At 38.8% G+C, this 22,386-nt stretch overlaps 1 protein-coding gene across 3 annotated transcripts in view; it reads right to left on the reverse strand.

The window, feature by feature from the left end:
• RAF1 (Raf-1 proto-oncogene, serine/threonine kinase) overlaps positions 1-22,386 on the reverse strand; it is a 69,950-nt gene that overhangs the window by 24,552 nt on the left and 23,012 nt on the right. The window contains exons 1-2 of one of the 3 annotated variants that reach the window (XM_027863772.1): positions 2,896-3,102; positions 1,460-1,572 (exon numbers count right to left, since the gene is read on the reverse strand). In XM_027863772.1, coding sequence (XP_027719573.1) covers positions 1,460-1,572; positions 2,896-3,102 — 320 coding nt within the window. Of the gene's footprint in view, positions 1-1,459; positions 1,573-2,895; positions 3,129-22,386 lie in introns of those variants that run through there. The other 2 variants (XM_027863771.1, XM_027863773.1) reach the window with 2 other exon arrangements.

Consider the following 22,386-nt stretch of genomic DNA (forward strand, 5'->3'; position numbering starts at 1 on the left):
GAGGGACATGTTAAGAAGAATCAACAAAATTCAATCTCACAAAAACTATCGTGTGTTTTTCAAGATAATGTCCTAGGAATAATCCCATAATTGCAAGCCTTTAGTTTCTTTTTAATTGCTTATGGACTCATATCGATCTACGATCTCACTCGTGTGGGCACTCCTTCCCATGACACAGCTCACAACCCAAATGTGCCTGCCCCTCCTGTACAACTCTGGTCTATGTCCACATAGAAATGGGCCAAAAAGAGTCCACACAACATGCTGAGTGACTCTCCTTGATTTTCCATAGATGAGAGTGAAGCAGATGGGCTGGGCTAGCTCTCACACTCTTTTTCTTTCTTTACACAAGCATCAAGAAGTGTTAACAGTCTTTGGAAAGGTAGGAGGGGTAAGAAGGGCCAAGATTTTTTCTATACCATTTGTACCCTGTGCTCTTTCAGACACTTTCAGTGTTGGTCCCTCAACGCTCTCTCAGCAAGGCTCTCTTTGGGTTTACTTGATCCAGTCCAGCTGCTTTTTCCAGCTTTGTTTTCTATGGTGCTGACAGCAATCTAAGGATGGCGGCTCCACTGTTCATTTTTTCCTTTTTATCCATACACCTTATTGTTACACGACCTACATTTCCCATTATATTATTCTCCCCTCCAGAAAGCAAGCCCTTATAGGAAACAAGAGGAAAACATAGTTCCTATCTCTTCTTAGGGGCTTTAATTTCACATTTTGAAATTTTTTGTTTTGTGGCGGGGGTTCTTCCTGTTTCCATGGTCCATTGTTTCCTTGGCTCTATTTCACTTTCCCTAAATTCATGTAAGTCTTTCCATGATTCTGTGTTCATCATAGTTATCACTTCATTACAATCATGTACCATCCCCCAATCATTCTAGCCATCCACCAACTGATGATCATCTACTGTGCTCCAGTTTATTCCTACTACAAAAAGTACCAAAATAAATATTCTGATGTATATGGGACCTTTCTTTGAATCATTACCTCCCTCGCATATGTGCTAACATGAGCCCAACTGTACTAAACAGTGGAAAGTGTTATTAAAACCAGATCATCATTGTATCATTTCTCTTGTTTGTTGTGGGTCCTTCCAGTTTCATCCTTCAATGTTCTTGGGATGACAACTACTCATCTCTCACTAAGCTTTCTTTGAACTTCTTTTCCCTCCACTGCCCTTCTGTTTCATAAGGCAATACTGCTCATAATTAACCATTCTTTTCCACAAGATTTTACATGTATAATTTTATAGTCTAAACTGGTATTGCCCTTGGCTACCATAGCCGACTACCTGGCAACAAGAGTCACTGTTGGCAGGCTTTGAATAAGGGTAGACACTGTTCTGCAGTTAGGTAAATATTCACTGACTATAGAAAGAGTTGCAGTTATTTGAGACTGGGAAGTTCTTTTTGGTCATAGTAGCTAACTTGCTTATGTGTTTGAAGATTCTTACCCTTTGTGTTCATGGAGAAGCCTAAAAACTGCACAACATTCTGGCTGGAGGCCTCTCACTTTAAGAGCCTTCATAAGGCAATCATGCAAGGTCATTCCATTTCGAATATTAACCTACAAACAAATAGGTGGTTTTAGAATAGAACACAAAACCTTATTTTAAAAATTATGTACTAACTTTAGACATCAAAATTAAATATACATTCATAATTATTTATACCTTAAAAAAGGGTTTCTATGTACAATATGTCTACAAAAGTTTGTTGATGATCCTGTATCCCTTCCTAGCGATGTCTCATTTTTAAAGACAGGTGATTTCATTTGGAAAAACGGGATCACTTCAAATTTGGTTTGAAACTGACCAACAATGTCATTAATCTAATCTACCATGTGAGTCAATCTAGTACACAAGTAGGATTGAGTTTTTTAATATGAGAATTCAGGTTTTGATCTATTCTCGTTGTATAGATGCATCTCCCAGCTATAGATGAGACAAATCTGCTTCGCAGCCAAACATCAATTCTAGCTCACATTATTGCCTCCTCACTCTGACCCATTACTGTCTATATCATCCATTTGGGCACTTGATCATGTATTATTCTATTTTATTCTTTGTTATCAGTTCCTTGAGGGCAGGAACCGTAACTTAATACCTCTCTTGCTCCCTGAAGGATACCTGTGTAAAATCCTAACAATACTGTCTTGACCTATATTACATGCCTATTGTGGGAAAGCATTTGATAAACCTTCAAGTCCAAAAGCAGTGTTGTAATTATCAGCAGTATGGTCCAGTAGAAAGAGTCCTGACTCCAAATTCAAAAACCCTCGGTTTGAATCCTGGCTTAGTTCCATGCCCCTATGTGACCTTTTTTCAATTAAGACTATGATAACAACAGTTGACATTTATAAGCATTTTTAATATTTATAAAACACCTGAAATACATTGTCTCATTTTGTCTAAGCCTCATAATGATAAAAAGTAAAATTACTGGGCTTCAGTTTCCCCATCTATAAAATGAAAGAGTTGGACTACACTTATCTGTGAGATCTCTGCAAGATCTAAATCCTACAGTTATAACATAAACAACAAGGCAAGAAGCATCTGCTTTGGCTTGGGGGAGGTGGGCTATGTATCATTACAGGCAAAGGCAACAGCACTAGAAAAAGAGAAGTGTGGAAACTAGTGGGAATGTAAAAGGGAAGGCAAAGAGCCCAGCAGGAGGCTGATGCTGCAAAGGCCTGTGGAGGGTGGACAGCTAGGCGAATCTCCCCATTTTACAGAGGAGGAAAACCTGAGGCTTAGAGAGGAAGTGATTTGCTCAAGGTCATATAGCTAGTTAAGCTGGAGTAATATAATAACTTTATATTTGGATGAAAACATTTAACTTCTGCCCAACCAAATCACATCTCGAAGTTTGATAACTACATCATACTTACCACAGTCCTTTGCTTGTTTGGCAAGAAAACTCGGATAGTATTACTTGTTTTGGAGGAATCTGTAAGTTTGCCATCATCTGATGCCCTGCGCTGATAGCCAAACTGCTGGACAAGAGTAGGAGAAATACAGCCAGAGCCATCAAAGACTGAATCTTTAAATCCAAAACCATTACTGATAGTCTTCCAAGCTCCCTGAAAATGCTCCATTGATGCAATTTAAACAGCAGTTAAGCCTAGCAAGAGAAGGACAGAAGCAAGATAGTTATAATTCTGAAATAATCTGTTAAAATAGCAAAAATGAAACAAATATCAAGGCCCAAGGTCACACAGTGAGTAAGTGGTTAAGGTAGAACCAGAACCCAGATCTCTAGTTTCTCTGCCCAGAGTTCTTGCCAATACATCATATTATTCTATGATGGCAAGACCACCTTACATTGGTGTAGCACTTTCTAGCACACATTTATTACTTTGGAATAAAGTATCTGTTAGTTACCAACAGTGGCAACTAGATGGTAGAGTAGATAGAGTGCCAGGCCTGGAATCAGGAAGACTCATCTTCCTGCTTTCAAATCTGGCCTCAGATACTTACCAGCTGTGTGATCCTGGACAAGTCACTTTACCCTGTTTGCCTTAGTTTCCTCATGTATAAAAGAGCCGGAGAGGGAAATGGCAAACCACTCCAGTATCTTTGCCAAGAAAACCCCAAAGGGGTCACAAAGAGTAGGACATGACTGAAACAACTGAACAACAAGAAGCTATCAACAGTCATCTGTTAATCTCTGAGAGTATTCTCCTAGTGATAATTGATAATCTTCCTGTTAATGCCTCAGCATGAATATTAATTGCTTCCCACCTTCAGCATATATACTGCAGATTGCAGTCACCTGATATTCTCCTCTGCAGACTGATGAAGTTGAAAGAGTCAGGGAAATGAATTTTAATCTTTCCTCTGACCCTTTAAGTAAGACAGCTTGGTACAGCAGTCACAAGACCAGGGTTCAAATCCTCCCTCTAACACTATACAGGTAACCTTGGGAAAGCTACAAGCTTCCTGGGCCTCAGTTTCCTCACCTGTAAAACAAGGGAAGGGAATGGACTAGTTAGCCTATGAGGTCTGTCCCTTCTGCCCCTCGATCTATGTACATTATATGCTTTTCAGTGAGAGCCACAGTCTTCATCTGTTCCATCACCAGATGCATGAACATCCCTCCCGTTGGCTAGGTGTGGTCTTCCTTAATGATCTCTTAATGTCATTACAATTATTTATTTTGGATTCTAATATACATTAGTTCGAAAAACTGTTACAAAAAATATGGTCTTAGGTAAAATAAGTTACATAATAAGGTAGTAGTTTTCTGTTGCTGTTAATTGCTTACTCTCTGGCTAGTACTATTTGTCTCTGTGACCTTGGGCAAGTCACTGTCCTCGAGGCTTGTTTCTTCATCTGTAAAATGAGGGAGTTGGACTAGATGATTTCTAAGACCCCTTCTAGCTCTAAATCTATGATGTTACAGCATTCCAAAAAAAAAAAGACCAAACTTTGATGAAAGGCAATGAATTTTTTTTTGGGGGGGGGGGTAAGGCAATTGGGGTTAAAGTGACTTGCCCAAGGTCACACAGCTAGTAAGTGTCAAGTGTTTGGTCTGAGGCCATATTTGAACTCAGGTCCTCCTGACTTCAGGGCCGGTGCTCTAACCACTGCGCCACCTAGCTGCCCCTAAAGGCAATGAATTGTGATAAGATGTGTGTAGACTATCACCCAAAAGAAATGGTTTCCTTGCAAGAAAAAAGTATCAAATACCACTGGGGGCTGGGGGGAAAAAAAGAGTACACCGAAGTTTACAAGAGTAAACTTAAAATATCATGCAAAGATACAAATAGTAGGGGGCAGCTGGGTGGCGCAGTGGATAGAGCACCAGCCCTGAAGTCAGGAGGACCTGAGTTCAAATCTGAACTCAGACCAAACATTTAACACTTACTAGCTGTGTGACCCTGGGCAAGTCACTTAACCCCAATTGCCTAAAAATTAAAAAAAAAAAAAGATAAAAAAAAAAGATACAAATAGTAGAACCATATACATGGTAGTTCCAAAATGTCACCAAATGATATATGAAATGAATTAGCCTGAACCAAATTCCAAGTATTACTATCTCCACAAAACATCTCAGTATGGATATCTGTCATTAAAATCTGAATGGGTCAGAGAAATAGCAAAGCTACCTCTCACCAGCCATCCTTCTATGGCCACCTCTCATGTTCAGCACCACAGTGGCCAATACTATTTCAATCAGCAAAGAACCTTAGACTGTTTGACTTATTCGAGCCACTGTGATAGAGAGGTAGCCAAGTGTGGCCTAGCAGTCTTCTGAACTCTTAAATTTCACCACTTCTTGGCTGTCTGACCTTAGGTAAGTCACTTAACCTCTTGGAGATGGCTACTGTTCTGCTTATATTATAGTTATTACAAGAATTTATTGAGGATAAACCTGTGATTCTTTAGAATTATCTCAGTAGACCAATGTAGAAGGTACAGAGAACTCACCAGCCAACTTGTGTTTTTAAAGAGATATATACAGAAGATGAAAACAAAGGAAATAAATGAATAATATTCTCTTAAAATATAAGCATTCTGGGAAGGAAAAGGCAGAGATAAGTATAATAATAAAAGCTTTATTTTAACTCACTCAGCAGAAAAGCATCGTAATGAGGCTCCTTTACACCACTGCACTATCAAGACTACAACACTATGACAACAATTGTAAAGTTGTTTAAACACAGCAAACAGAACAGTGCTGGATGTGCAGCATTGATATAAAGATTTTTTTTTAAGGGCTGGGAGTTTAACTAAAACATCAGGCACATTACAATGTAACAAGTAAAATTCTTCATAAAGTTCAACACAGTCCCTTCCGCCAAAAGGCTTATAAGACAAGGCAGTCAACAAGCGGGCTCTGACAACGTGACGTAAGAGATTCAAGGGAACGGATGCCTTCCAGCTAGGCAAGGAGAAAGATCAGGCAAGAGAAGAAACCCACAAGCTCAACGTAAAGGAGGATTTCAATAGGCAAAGTGTATAGGGGGATGGGGGACCAGGAGGATAAGGGAATCAGTTCCAGGCACAGGAGCGGCAAAGAGTAGTTCAGTTTGGCTGCAGAACAAAGTCTACCAAAGGATGTCCATGAACTCAGGCTAGGCTGGGAGAGCCTCAAATGTTAGCTAAGAAGTCTCTATTTTATTCTATAGGCCACTGAAGATTTTTCAGCAGAGAGAAAGATTTTGTCAGCAGTGTTAAGGATAGAACGAAATGCTGAGAAATTGGAGACTGAGAGACCCGGTCAGGATGAACATAAATTTCAGGGCTGGAAGGAACCTTAACGAGGGCATCTAGTCTAACTCCCTCATTTAACAAATGAGAAATGAGGCCCAGAGAGCTACGTAGCAGTGTGAGCACTTGCTTTTTCCAACACATCATCTCCAATGTTGTTACAATCGTTCAGGTAAAAGATAATGAGGTCTTAAACCAAGGTGATAACAATGAGAGGAAAGAGATGCAGGAGAAATTGCTGGGGAAAACTGCTGGCACATGAAGAAGAAAGGAGAGAAGAGTGAGGGATAATTAAGGTTTTAAGAGTGGGCATTTGCCTGGCACATAGTAGTCACTTTGTAAATGTCTGAATAACTGAGAGAATGGTGGTACCATTAAAGTAAATAGCAAACTCAGTAGGAGGGAGAGATGAATTCTGTTTTGGATGTGTTGTTGAACTGGAGATGCTAGTACACCATCCAGAGAAGTGGGAAGTGTGTTATAAGAATGCAGTTGGGAGACAGGACCAGAGACAGATTTAGGAATCATACAAATAAAAGTGATAACAGATGTTATCAGAATGGATGAAACCAGAGACAGAGAATACAGGTAGAAAAGATAAAGACTGAGAGAAGATTAGAACAAGAGTCAATATTTCCAACATTCATAATCAAAGGAAATGCTACATTTCAGCTAGAGAGTTGTGAAAATAAAGATATAAATTTTTCCCATCCGAGTTCATAAACCTCCTAAAATCTATCCAGCCCTTGGATTAAGAACTCCTGGATTAGGACAATGAATATACTTAAAAGGCAAGAAGAAAAATAACCAGGAAAGAAGAAATCAATTGAACAACAAGCATTTATTGTCTACTATATACAGGGTACTGTGCTAGACAGTAGAGATACAAAAACTAAAAAACAAAATAAAAAAAAAAAACCCAAAACAAAAAACAACTACAATTCCTACCCTCAAAAAGCTCACAGCCTACAACTCTATAGGAAGAGCCTACTACCTAGCTAGCTAGCATTTATACAAAATTTTAAGGCTGGCAAAATATTTCGCAGATATTATCTCCTTTTAAACTCACAACCACCCTAGAAGATAAATGCTATTTATATCCCTATTTACAAAGAAAGAAACGAGGAAGATAGAGGTTAAGTGCTTTGCCCAAGTTCACACAGGTAATAAGTGTCTGAGGCCACATTTGAACTCGGGTTTTCCTGACTCCGAGTCCAAAGCTTTGTCCACTGTGCCAGCTAGCAGACTATATACTGTTTTGTGTTAAAGAGGAAATTATGAGGAAGTAGAAGCCCAAAGTGTAGTATATTCTTTCTAGAGAAACAGAACGATAGCCGAAGCAGGTTCAAAGGAAGGTGGCATTTTTTCATTTCGGGGAGGAGGGAAAGAATCTAAATTTATTTAGAGACAGAGATTAAAGTACCAGGAGAAAGAGATGATTGAAGTTGAAAGATGGCCTGGGAGGATGATAAAAGAATAAACAATCTATCACTATTTAACAAAAACTGCTGGGAAAACTGGAAAATAGTATGGCAGAAACCAGGCATAGACCAACATCTTACACCTTATACCAAAATAAGGTCAAACTGGGTACATGATTTAGATATAAAGGCTGATACTATAAGCAATCTAGGAGAGCAAGGAATAGTTTACCTGTCAGATTTATGGAGAAGGGAAGAATTTATGACCAAACGAGATAGAGAACATTATGAAATGCAAAATGGATGACTTTGATTACCTTAAATTAAAAGGGTTTTGCATAAACAAAGCCAATGCAACCAAGATTAGAAGGGAAGCAGAAAGCTGGGAAACAATTTTTTATAGCCAGTATCTTAGACAAGGGTCTCATTTCTAAAATATCTAGAGAACTGAGTCGAATTTATACGAATACAAGTCATTCCCCAATTGATAAATGGTCAAAGGATATGAATAGGCAGTTTTCAGAGGAAGAAATTAAAGCTATCTATAGTCACATGAAAAAATGCTCCAAATCACTATTGATTAGAAAAATGCAAATCAAAACTACTCTGAGGTACTACATTACCCCTATCAGATTGGCTAACATGACAAAACAGGAAAAGGATAAATGTTGGAGAAAATGTAGGAAAATTGGAACACTAATGAATTGCTGATGGAGTTGTGAACTGATCCAACCATTCTAGAGAACAATTTGGAACGATGCCCAAAGGGCTATAAAACTGTGCATACCCTTTGATCCGGCAATGCCACTTCTAGGTCTGAATCTCAAAGAGATCATAAAAAAGGGAAAAGGATGCACATGTACTAAAATATTTATAGCAGTTCTTTTTGTGGTGGCAAAAAATTGGAAATTGAGGGGACGCCCATCAATTGGGGAATGGCTGAATAAGTTGTAGTATATGAAAGTAATGGAACACTATTGTGCTATAAAAAATGATGAGCAGGTGGACTTCAGAAAAACCTGGAAAGACTTATGTGAACTGATGCTGAGTGAAGTGAGCAGAACCAGGAGAAAACTGCACACAGTAACAGCCACATTATGCGATGACTGACTTTGAAAGATTTAGATCTTCTCAGCAATGCAAGGATCTAAGACAACTCCAAAATACTCACAATAGAAAATGCTATCCACATCCAGAGAAAGAAATATGGAGTTGGAAGGCAGATTGAAGCATACTATGCGCTCTTTTTATTTTCCTTTTGTTTTGTTTTGTTTCTTCTTTCATGTGGTTCCTCCTATTGGTTCTAGTAATTTTTTTTACAACATGACTAATGTGAAAATATGTTTAATAGGAATGATATCAGATCGCATGCCATCTTGGGGAGGGGGAGAAAATTTAAAACTCAAAATCTTACAGAAGTGAATGTTGAAAACTAAAATAAATTATTAAAAAAAAAAGAACAACCAATCCAGCTACATTATTTTCATTTGCTAGAGATATAAACAATGTTTTTACAAAGAAAATAACATCAGTAATATACATTTTTTAAAAATCAGAAGGCAACAGAAACAGGGAAATTTTGTTACTAGCTGGTTAAATTTAATACAAAATCTTTTTTTAAAAAAACTATGGAACAGAAGTTCAAATTTTTTATACTCTCCTATCTGTTGTTCCTTGTCTATTAAATGTGTTTGTTGATGACTGTTAAGTTCATAACATAAAAGAAGTGGAAACAAAGTGGATCTACCCACCAAATGGAGACTGGCTAACAAACTGTACTATATTATCATAATGGAATATTACCATGCAATAAGAAATAACAAATATGAGAAAATTAGAGAAACATGAGACTTATATGAACTGCTAATGAATAAAACAAGCAAAAGAGGAAAACATATCTACAACTAAAATAAAATAAAGGAAAAGAACCAAAAGGCAGCAGCATTCTGAATAACTGCAAAGAGAAATCTTGGTCCCAGAGACCAGAGTATGAAAGAGGATCCCCCTTCTCCTGGCAGAGGTTTGGCCAATTATAGGTGCAGAATGCTTCATACTTTCTCATGTTTGTTCTTTTTGTCTTAACAAAGACACAAGTTTTTCCTTTATGTGACTGTGATGTATGAATAAAAGGCAACAAGTAAAAGTTCATTAAATGATGTTTTTCCTCGATGTTTTCCAGCTGTGGCCATGAGCAAGAATTTAAACTCTTTGAGTTTTAGTTTATCTTCTGTAAAATAATCTTGGTTGGTCTTCTTAACCTAAGATTCTAAGGCTCTATTACGATGACAATTTAAGCAAGATGTAAGTTGTTTTTTTTTCACTCAAAAGTTGTGCCAGAACTGACACTGAAAAATTATGCAAGGTACCTCAGAAAAGATTTTTGCCTCCAATTATTTTTAACAGTTATGTACAGTTATCTTACATTTCTGTTGGTTACCTGGGAAGGGTAACCTAGCTCTATTAATGATGTACCCTTGAATAAAATAAAACTAATAGTCTACATAATTCAAAGAGAAGATTTTAAAGAAGAAAACATAACAAATCCAAGCTACTAAAAAGGACATGCATTACATGCAATTACCCAATTTTCATTTTTTTCACTGGCCTATCATGTCCTACCATTTAACTTGACTTTTGAAATTATCGACTTTCTAAGACATTTTATGAAAATCATCTGAAATTTTTTTATGAGCAAAATATGAATAAAGTCTTCAAAATGAACAGATAGCATATGGCAGCATAATATTACAGTCAGTATTGAAAAAATAAGTCATTTAGTCACAAAACTAATCTTTTAAAACAAAAGGGGAAAGTCGAACCATTAGTCTTAATGAAAGTAACATATGCTTGTAAAGCTTTTCTCCCACTACTTTGAAAAGACATCAAACAGCTGAAGAAACACTATATTTGCAGTATCACTTCCTAACCCTAATGAACATTACATGGTACAAGGTCAATGCCAAGGAAATTCCCTATCATCATCTGAAGGATACCAAGAAAGGCAGGAATTCAAACCAAATGAAATATTGGTTTAGTTCACAACAGATTTTGATGTGGATTGATAATTTAAGAAAACATATAAGTGTGGGTTCCAGTCTACTTAACTGAACTGGAAGAGAGAAGCTGTTTATACCAGACTGTGTACTGAACACTGAGGCTTGTATTGTAGTCTTGGTCCAAATAACAAAAATCATCATCACCACCAGAGCTGACATATAGAGCATCTTAAAGTCTGTAAAATAGTTTATATATACATTATCTCACTGCAGCAATACAATAGACCCAGGTGAGGAAACTGAGACTCAGAGAGGGTAAGAAATTTGCCTTTGGTCACACAAGCTCCTAAGGGCTGAAGGCAGCATTCAAACCTAAATCTCTTAACTACAAGGCTGGCATACTTTCTACTAGACCAAGCTGCCTCTAATTCACTGAATAATAACATTGGACAAGTCACAAACTCTCTGGGAAGGAGTGGGGAGGAGGACACAATGGGACATGCAGGTGATTTTTTAAAAAAAAAGATATCAATAAAAATGTATTTTAATGTTCCAAATCACTAATGATTAGAGAAATCAAATTAAAGCAACTCAGATTCTAACTCCCACCCATCAAATTAGCAAAGATGACAAAAAAGGAAAATATGTGTCAGAATGACAAAAGAAAGATAATTTCAGAGAATCCGGGGAAGACTTGTATGAAATGATGCAGAGTGAAATAAGCAGAACCACAATTCACCCTATAACAACATTACTATAAAAAAGACTAACTCTGAAAGACCTGAAAATGCTGATCAATGCAATGATTGCAGGGAACCAAGGATCAAAAATGTTGCCTTCCACCTGAGAGAGACGACGGACCAGGTATATAGGACTAGGACTCACACACATATTTGTTACGAGGGTTTGGTTTGGTTTTGTTTTTTCATTTTGGAGGGCCAGGAAGGAAGGGTATGAAGTGGGAGTAAGAGAAACTAGTGTGTTGACTGAAAAAAAATTAATTTTAAAGATGTATTTTAAAAAAAAACCTCTCTGGACTCCAGTTTTATCTCTAAAATGGGGCTAGCCTAGATGAACTTCTTCCTACTCCAATACTGCATAATTTTATGAATTTTATATATAAGACTGGCACAAAAATCCACTTGGAAGATTTAACACCAGTATATCAAAACATACTTCAAATATATATCATCTAAGGAAGAAAATGAGAACAAGAAAATAAAACTGATTAAATAAAATCATAGTATATGGTAGGTAAGAGAAAAAATTAACTTAGCTACAAAATTTTGAAAGTAAAAACCTTTAGGAGACAAGACAACAGAAGAATAGCAAGCAGAGCAAGAAGCTCTCCTCCAGAGAGACCCAGCAAATGCATCCAATCAAATCCTGACGGGGAAATCCCAGAGAAAGTCACACTGAGTCATTTTTCTAGCACAGGTCAGTAAAGGGAGACAGACTGTGTCTCCCTTTCATTGACAAAAATCTTTTTTAACTTTCAAACTCTTGCTTCCTCTCCTCTAGGAACTCTGGTTGAATTTGTGCTCAAGCTGTGTTTTGCTTTGACACTTTAGTTATAGATGTTTTGGACTCATTCTTATTTGGAAAGATCTGTGTGGAGCACCTGCCCACCTAGGGAGAGGCAAAGAGGGGTCCCAGATCCACATCAGGTTTCTCCCAAACCTATCTGGGACACCTTGACGAAACTGGCTGTGAACTGGCAGCTTGGCTACCCACTACTTAGCTCCAGGTCACAGACCTAGGTGGGACTGACAAGGAGATACACCCCTCCAGCCCAGCAGTTTCACGTAGAGGAATCTCAGGAGGGCACCAAGGGAAGAGTGAGTTTAGAAGCAAGCAACAGCAGTCTGACTCAAACCTCAATAAGAGCCTGACTCAAATCCCAGGAGCAGAGCAGGACATCAGTTCTAACCTCCAGCCTAGTCTGAAGCTTGCAATCTCAACCCAAAGGGGAGCCTGCAGCTCTGGCACCTGGAACCAGCACAACTTCCCAGTTGGCTCACAGCGGCTAAGTTCGACTGTGGTCCGCTGCTGCTTAGACATAAAAACCCAGGTCAGGAATTTGCATGGCTCAGACCAGAAGGGCAGCAATCAGACTTTGTCCTGATCAGACCACTGTGGGAGCATGGAATTCTTGCAGGTCCTGAACCTCACCTTTCCTTGGGTTCCTGGAATAACATGGCACTCAATACTCAATGCAGGAACAGGACCAGCTGACACCTTCCTGAAAGAAGTGCACAGAGCCCAGCCCTAACATCAAGCTCAGGCTCTAACATCATCAAGCCTAAAATCAGCACGAAGTACACTGGAAGAATAAGCAAACAAAGAAAGAATCCCATTATATAAAAGCAGCTATGGTAACAGAGATGCTCAAGACACAAATCTAGAAGAAGAGAATAAGTCCAAAATATCCACAACTAAAGCCTCAAAGAAAAACGCAGCTTGGACACAAATTCAATGAGAATTCTTAGAAGAGAGAAAGCAAGACTTTCAAAAAGTTTAAAAAATTTTTTTCAATGAAATGAAAATTCAAGAGGAAAAATAATTGGAAAGGAAATGAGAGCCACAGAAGAAGGAACTGGAAAGAGAAGTAACAGCTTGGCACAAGAGGTATAAAACCTTGCCCAAGCAACATACTCACTAAACATAAGAACAGAGCAAAGAGAAGCCAATGACTCCATGAGACAAGAGAAAATATTAAAATAAAATCAAAAGACTGGAAAAAAATAGAAGAAAATCTAAAATATCTCAAAGCAAAAACAATGACCTGGACAACAGACTGAGGAGAAAAAAAAATGCAAGACTCATCAGACTACCTGAACACCATGACCAAAACAAGAGCCTAGAAGTCACAGTGGAGGGGTGGAGGGTGAGGGGAGAGACTGACTTTTAAGTATTCCTGATGAAAAGACCAGAGCTGTGTAGAGGAGTTAAAAGAAACATAAAAAGGTTAAAATGTTAAGAGAAACACAAAAGGGAAAACATGAACTAAAATTGATAAAGGACTAAATAAACAAGGATAAACTGGTTACATTCAAATATGAGGAGATGATATATGTGTCTCCTACAAACCCTATCATCATCAGGAGGGAGTCTAGCTAGCCAGCTAGTTAGTCTAATTAGCCAGAATTCCTGGGAGTGGTTTAAGATCCTGATGATCTTAAAAGAATGGAAAGAGAGAGGAAAAGAAATTCACTAAAGGGGAAAAGAAAAGGGAAATTATCTCACATTATCAGGGTTTGAGCAGGCATCTACATAAACAAGAATAGGGGACAGGCAAGTGACTGACACTTGAACTTCACTCTCATCTGAGCTGGTCAAAGAAGGAAAGAATACCCACACAGTTAGGTACAAAAATACATTTCACTCAACAGGGAAAGGAGAGAAGGAGAAGTTAGAGGGAGAGTACATTAAGGGAAGGATTAGTCCAAAAAAATCCAAACTTTAAGGATCTAAGAAAATATTTATAGCTCATTTTGAGGTAGCAAAATATGGGAATCTGGGGTGGTACTGGGAATCTGGGGTGGTGCCCATCAGCTGGGAATTGGCTGAACAAGTTACGGTGCATAAATTGGATGGAATCCTCCTGTTCTATAAGAAATGAAGGGGATGGATCAGAGAAACCTGGGAAGACTATTATGAATTAATGCAGAGTGAAGTAAACAGAACCAGAACAACTTATACAAAGACAACAATGTGATTAAGACAAACAACTTTGAGAGAATTAGGAATTTAGATTAGTTTAATGATCAACCATGATTCCAGAAAACTAATGATGAAATATGCTATCCACCTCCTGGTAGAAGGGTGAAGGACTCAAAGGGCAGAATGAGAAATATAGTTTGAAAATGGCCAATGTGGAAATCTGTTTTGCTTGACTATAGATGTCTGTAAAAGCGGTTTTGTTTTTCCTTCATTCTCAGGGGCAGGGGGAGGAGAGAGAAGCTAGATTTTTGTTAATATATCTGTATATCTTTATATAGAAATACACATATGTACATATATAATTTTCTTTTAAAGAAAGTGAAAAACTTTTTTTAACCTAATTATATCTGTGGCGTCCACTGATATGCCTCTTGACTAAGGCTAAGATTCCTAGAACTATTTGGTATATATTTTAGTAAAACTGGTCCATGTGCTCAATTACAGCAATACTTAATTTATTTAGTATTGTGAAGGATGCAAAGTATTCCATAAGAAAATTCTGAATAGTTAAACCTAACGTTTTTTTAAAAAATTATTCTAGGGGCAGCTAGGTGGCGCAGTGGATAGAGCACTGGCCCTGAAGTCAGGAGGACCTGAGTTCAAATTCAGCCTCAGACCAAACACTTGACACTAACTAGCTGTGTGACCCCGGGCAAGTCACTTAACCCCAATTGCCTAAAAATAAAAAAAATAAAAAATAAATCATTCTGGTTGGAAATCACAATATAAAATGTTATATACTTCTCTGTCTATAAACAGACAGTAATACAAATAATTTAAGATTTTCCTAATTACTCAAGGGCCTCAAGCCAAATGAAATATTGGGTGAGTTCAGAGAACGTTGATATGTTGTTCTCCAATTACTGTACTCTGCTACAAAATTCAACAATGCTTTCAGAGCTGATAAGTTACATAAGGTTGTTTACCTCTTCACAAAATGATACCAAGCTCTTGTTAATTTTTATATCTGAATTTTATATTTTCAGTCTCTTCTGTCATTTTTCACTCTCTGCTTCTGTCAATACGTTTAATTCTCACACCCTCTTTGGCACAATGCAGTAGAAAGAACCCTGAATGGAGAGCCAAGGGCAGGTTCCCCACTCCTGGTCAAGAGAGTAGGAAGCATTCTGCCACTTACTAGTCTAGTTAATGGGAACTTGGGCAAGTCTCATAAAATTGTTTCCATTTTTACATTTTTCATTTGCCCATGAGCATAGGGTTGTTGCTACAATAGATTTTATGTGATGATATTTTGAAAATGCAAAAGCATGCAAATGGAAGATATTATTAATACTACTATGAATACTGAAATTTCTAATTTGCAGCTGACTGGAAAATTGTGCTTAATACAACTTTCAATATAGGATTAAACAGGCCCCATACTCTCAGATGAGTAAAGAGCTTTGTTCTTTAGTAATATTACTTTGGAAGCTGTGTGGAGGATGGACTATAGACTATTGTAATAATATAAGAGAGGGTTGATGAAAGTCTCCATTAGGGTGGTGACAGTACTGAGTACAGAGAAGAAAGCAGATGCTAAAGATGTTGTGGAGATAGAATCAAAGACACAGCCACTCACTGGATATGTGGCTGAAAGAGAATTAGGTGTAAAGGATGACTGTGAGGCTGCTTTTCAGAATGACAGACCCAATTCCCTGCTGCACCAACAGTATACCAGAAAGCCTATCCTCCAACAGTCCCTCCAAAAACAGTCATTTCCTTTTTTGCCATCTTTGTCAATTTGCTGTTTAATTTGCCTTTCTCTTCTTATTCCTAATTTGGTCAATGTTTCATATAGTTGTTGGTAACTTGGATTTCTTTCCTTTGGAAGCTCCTGTTCATCTCCTTTGATCATTTATCTACTAAGGAATTGTTCTTAATCTTGCATATGGGAATCAGATGAGACTGATATCAAAGAAACTGGCTGCAGATTTTTTGTGCAAGTTACTTCCCTTTTGATTTTTAACTGCATTGGTTTTGTTCATGTAGAAGCTTTTCAACTGTATGTAATCAGAATTGTCCATTTAATCTTTGGTAATCCTCCTTATACCTTTGGTTTGTTGAAGAACTCTTCCCCTACCTGAAAGAAAGGTAATTTTTTCTCCTCTAATTTATATGGTATTTTATATCTAGGTCATGTACCTTTTTGGAGCTTATTGTAGTAAGATACTGTAGCTTATTGTAGTAAGATTGGTGTGAGATATTACTCTAAATCTAATTTCATATAAAGTCCCTTTTTTTGTTTTTCTTTGAATATGAAATGTACAGATTTGTTGGTGTTACAAATGTAGAACAAAAAAAGTTTAAGTTCCTTCCAGCTCTGTAGCCTGATGGACCAAAACTATACAGATAGGCTGGGAGGTCATTAGTTAACTTAATTTTCCAGGAATAATAAACTGTTGTTCAGTTACTTCAGTTGTGTCCAACTCTTTGTGACGCCATTCAGAGTTGTCATGGCAAAGACACTGGCGTGCTTTGCCATTTCCTTCTCCAGCTCATTTGACAGATGAAGAAACTGAGGTAAATAGGGTTAGGTGACTTACCCAGGGTCACAAAGCTAGTAAGTATCTGAGGCCAGATTTGAATTCAGGAAGATGAGGCTTCCTGACGCGGAGCCTAGTACTCTATCCACTGTGTCACTTAGCTGCTCAAGCTGTCAACTAGTAGGAAATAAATCAGTTGGATAGCATAAGATTTCTCACAGCTTTGACTTTAAAACTCTGGCCATCAAAGGTCACAGTTAGCACCAGACATACAGTATGATGGGACCTCACCCACCTTTAGGAAAACAGCAATATACAGCTAGCATTACCTATTATTACACAGGCCAGTTCACTATGTGGCATTCAGGAAGAGCATGGCTTTTGGAGAAACAAAGACTTCTGGCCAAAAAAAAGCGTCTAAGAAGGACAAATAGTTGGGGCAGCTAGGTGGTGCGGTAGATAGAGCACCAGCCCTGAAGTCAGGAGGACCTGAGTTCAAATCTGACCTCAGAACAAACACTTGACACTTACTAGCTGCGTGACCCTGGGCAAGTCACTTAACCCCAATTGCCTAAAAACAAAAAACTAAATAAATAAATTAAATAAAATAAAATAGGAAAAAGAAGGACAAATAGAAGGCTATACAAACATGTGCCCTAAGAGTAACTCAAAGATGACTCTTCACAGGTATACAGTATGGAAGTCTGAAATATTTCGTAAACTCTCTGAGGGCAAGGACCAATGATGGTATTGTTCCTTTTATCCCGTGCAATATTAACCACAGCATAGTAAACATAAATGGTTGGCATTCAAGTACTAGATCATTAACAATAACTCAATTTCATTGATGCACTGAAGGTATATGAGTATTTCCATATGAGTGTTTCTCTATTCACCAGAGAACTAAAACACTGATACAGGGAGGATAGGATATATGTTATATTAAAGCATCTTGTAGTTCCAATCATATAAAGATAGACCTCAGTATTCCAAAAAAGGGGAGTTAAGGAAAGGGAAAAAATTAGAATTTAACTGATTAATAAAAACAAAAATCATCACCAAAACAATATGTCTTAAAATACATAACCCAGGAGGGTAATACACTTTTTCCTAACTTGATAGCCATGTGCAAGTGAAGATTTGTGACCATATTACTGTCAAGCTCTCACAGTGGAAGGGTAATAGGGTAGAGCCAGGGGTGGAAAGTGACACTTGATGTCTACATATTCAAATAAATGGATGAAAAGGGTAAGCCAACAACCTTACCTTTGAAATAGATCTGCATCAAATATCACCAATGTATGGCATACTCCACTAGGATAGCACAGAACTGGGGCGGGGGGGGGGGCAGGCGGTGAGAGGGATTTAGAAATAGACTACATGGAACAGAGGCCCAACATATTTCTTCTGAAGGCTAGATTTAGGATATCATATTATTGAACACACGAGACTATAATGTTCCTGCATTAAATACTTCAGTTACAGAGACATTTCTCAAAACTGCAACCAGTGGCAGCAAGGTGGCTCAGTGGATAGAGTTCCAGCCCTGGAGTCACGAGGACCTGAGCTCAAATTCCAATTCAGCTTCATTTACTAGCTGTGTGACCCTGGGCAAGTCACTTAACCCTGACTGGATCTTAAACCCCCCCAAAAAATAAAACCCCAAGTAACTGCAACCGTAGTCGTCTTTCCCCTAACCAAATAGAACTACCTTTGTAGTAGTAAATTAGCTGAGTTCACAGTGTATCACACAGAGCTCCTACTGTGATGCTTGCTTATAACACTGAAATTCAATTTGGACAGTGAGGGAATTCCACTCCTACATTTGTCGCTGCGATAGGAAATTTTAGAAGCTCTTTGAAACTGGAGCTACGTGACTAGATGTTTAAGAAAGATGATTTTGGCTGTGGTAAAAGAAGATTTGAGGAGAGGTTCTGACAGCCAAAGCTATGTGAAAGCTTTGCAATTGTTTAAGCAGGGGGTAGCAAGATGGGGAACTGTACTAAGGTAAGGGCAACGGTTATATAGGAGAGGGCAGATTCAAGAACTACACTCAAGAGTGAACCAGCAGGACCCAGTGATATTAGATATGCAAGAAGAGAGATAAAATAGAGCAATTAGTGCATCCTAGGCACTGTGCTAAGTATGAGGGATACAAATACAAGCAGGTAAGATGGTTCTGCCCTGAAGAAGCAAGCAAGCGAAATGCTGGGGAGGAGGATATGGGAGTCCAGAGAGCCAGCTGAAAATGAGATGAAGCATGGCTGAGGGCCTTCCCAAAATGGTGGTCCCAAAAAGAAAATCCTCCACATGGAGAGGCAGGCCACAGGGCAGAGATTTCTCAGGGTGGCAATCCAGCAGGTGAAGAGAAGAAGATGGAGCCCAGAGAGAGTGAAATAAAACGTGGCTAGGGTCTGTCCCAAAATTGTGGTTCCACAGAGAGTTGTCAATAACGAGAGGAAGGGTCCCAAGATACAGGCTTTCCAGGATGGGAGGGAGAGGAAAAAGTAAGAGATAACTCTAAGGTTAAGAACATGGGAGAAGAAGTTAATGGTCATGTCACAGAAAGAAGTAATGAAATTGGAAGAAGCTTGAGGGGGAAAAAAAAAAATGAAGCTCCATTTTGGACATAAAGAGTTTGAGGTCCTGGTGGGACATTCAGAATGATGATCTATCATGACTGAAGAGAAAGGAATGCCAAGAAATGAACTCCAAAACTATGGGAGTAAACGAGATTGCTGAGGCAGAGCAAACCACAGGACTGGAGAATTGGGAAGTATTTTAGAGCCCATCTAGGCCAGGGGCTCTGTACCTTTTTCTGTGTCCTGGACCCCTTCAGCAGTCTAGTGAAGCCTAGGGACCCTTTCTCAAAATAATGTTTGTAAATGCATTTAAAGGCAATTTTAAAATAAGGACAATTACAAAGTAAAATAATTATATTGAAATATAATTATCAAAAATATTTAAAGTTCATGGATTCCAGAGTAAGACCCCTTGATCTAGTTCAAACCCCTGCCCATGTCCATTTTACAGATGAGTAAGCAAAAATGCAGAGAAGGCCCCCCAGGAGGTCCTCATTGTAGGTCTTCAAGCAAAGGTGAAATTGAATGTGTTGGAGAAGGGATTCTTATTCAGGTACAGGTCAAACTAGACAGCATCTGGAGCCCTTCCAACTCTGAGATTCTTGGGGGAGGGGAGGGAGTGTCAACAGACTTTTCCCTAGAATCACAAAGCTATTAAATGGCAGAGCTGGGACTTAAACCCTGGTCTTAACTCTAAATCTAGAAAGCCTAAGTCTAAATCCAGAAATGGACTGCTACCCTCCAAAATGGAGAAAAAGATGAGAAGGCCAAAGATAGACCTTTAAAAAACACTAACTTTAAAGGGTCAGGAGAGGAGAAGAATAGTTACAGAGAGAGGCAAAAAACCAATAAATTATAATGTGTCTACAGACAAGGGAAGAGAAAACCTCCAGAAAACAGAATAGTCAACAGTGTCAAATGCTACAGAGGCCAAGGAGGCCAAAAACTGGGAATGAGGTGTGGGGGTGGGGGTGTAAGGGACGAAGAAGGCCTTTGAATTTTGTGAAGAGGAGAGCACTGGTAACATTCTGAGGAAGCAATTTCAGGCGGCTGGTGGTGAGGCAGAGTTTCCCAACAAACAGGGAGCTTAAGACAAGGATACAAATAACTCTAACACAAAGTAGAAAGTGATTAGAGGCAGCAGGTGCCATGAAACAAGTGCAGGGTTTGGGTGATTAGAATCCTGACCCTTGTCAAATGAATTAACCTCTATGGGCCTCAGCTTCTTCATCGATAATAATAATACTAATTGCAACTAGCATTTATAGAACACTTTAAAGTTTGCAAAGCGCTTTACAATGATTATCTCATTTAATCCTCACAATGACCCTGGGAATTAGCTGTTATTATTACCCCCATTATATAGCTGAAGAGACTGAGGCAAATGGAGGTTAAATGACTCCCCCAGGATCACACAGCTGGTTAAGTATCTAAGGTCAAATTAGAACTCAGGTCTTCCTAACTCCAGGTCTAGCCCTCTGTGCACGTCAAAATGAGGGGACTGGATCAGATGATCTCTAAGGTCCCTTCCAACTCTAAATCTCTATCCCTATAATACAAGCACTAAGAACTATAACAAACACAAAATGTTATGGAAGCACAGGTTGGAGGAAGGGAGATGTCAAAATCAGGGAAGTTTCATGAAGTAGATAAAACTGAAGCTAGCCTATGGAAAGTGATTTGGATTCTGGTGAGCAGAGATGGGCCGAGGCACTGAGAGGGAATGGTACGCTGGGTTAAGATCCCAGAGAGCGGGGAAAGCCAAGCTGGAAACTTTAACTTTATTCCCTAGGTCAGGCCTGCACAACCTGTGGCCTGTGTGTCGCAGCAGGCCTCTACATTTCTCAAGGGCCTCCCAAAATCCTTTGGTGTGCACTCAGACAGCCTGCAGGGAAGGGGGAGGGGCCGCACAGGTTATATAGGCCTGCCCTAGGTGATGAGTAGCTCTGAAAAGCTCTTGAACGGCGTTTTAAAATGAGCTTAAGTAAATTGCAGGGCAATGCCTTGTGAACTTTTCCTACATGCATCAATCAGTAAGTCAATTCCTTGTGAATTATACAAAATCAGTAGTTTAAGAAGAAGTCCATAAATCCTGCAAAGCAGAGATACCTGCTTTTGCGGTTGTCTCACAAAAAGAAATCAGGGCAGTTTCTATGTGTCTCCAGCACAGCTGAAGTAGCTGATTCTAGGAAAAGTTGGTCCCTGGGCTCCTCTTTCTGGGCCTCTTTCCATCTCCTAGGCCCTTCTGCTCTCCATCAATCCTATTACCAAGACAGGCAAGAATTGGATGTTTATAGCTTATGTTTGCCCAACAGAATGTACTTACTATAGTACTCACTCATTCGTGACCTCCAATTATAGAATGAAAGGTTCTTTCTCTCTATGATAAAACATTATCTCCTTTATACCAGACAGAAATTATCTCTGTTACTACTTGGCAGTTACTGAAGGGACTACAGAGAGAGGAATGGTGGGCCCAAGTAGGCTGCAATATATTACCAACAAAGACTGCAGCAGGAGACAAACATCAATATGTGGATGAAACATGTGGGTCACAAACCTGCTGCCTGATCATAATTAGCTGTGTGCCCTGGAGCAAGTTACTGAATTTCTCAGGGCCTCAGTTTACTCATTTGTAAACTGATCGATATGGTCCTCTGTCCAGCTCTGACATTCTACGACTAAATATTTGAGATATTGTAATACTGTAAGATAGGGGTCTGAATAGGCATTTCACTAGGTGCAAAGGACCATTAACCTTGAGAACAACAGGAAAGGATGGAATCAGAACTACAACAGGTATAAAATATTGAATGGACGAAGCAAATAGGTCAGAACTTAAAAGTACAGGGAAACCAGAAGGGGGAGGGAGGGAAGGAGGGAAGGAGGGAAGGAGGGAAGGAAGGAAGGAAGGAAGGAAGGAAGGAAGGAAGGAAGGAAGGAAGGAAGGAAGGAAGGAAG

Source organism: Vombatus ursinus, unplaced genomic scaffold (assembly GCF_900497805.2).
Source record: "Vombatus ursinus unplaced genomic scaffold, bare-nosed wombat genome assembly UNPS02014773.1, whole genome shotgun sequence".
Lineage (NCBI taxonomy): Eukaryota > Metazoa > Chordata > Mammalia > Diprotodontia > Vombatidae > Vombatus > Vombatus ursinus.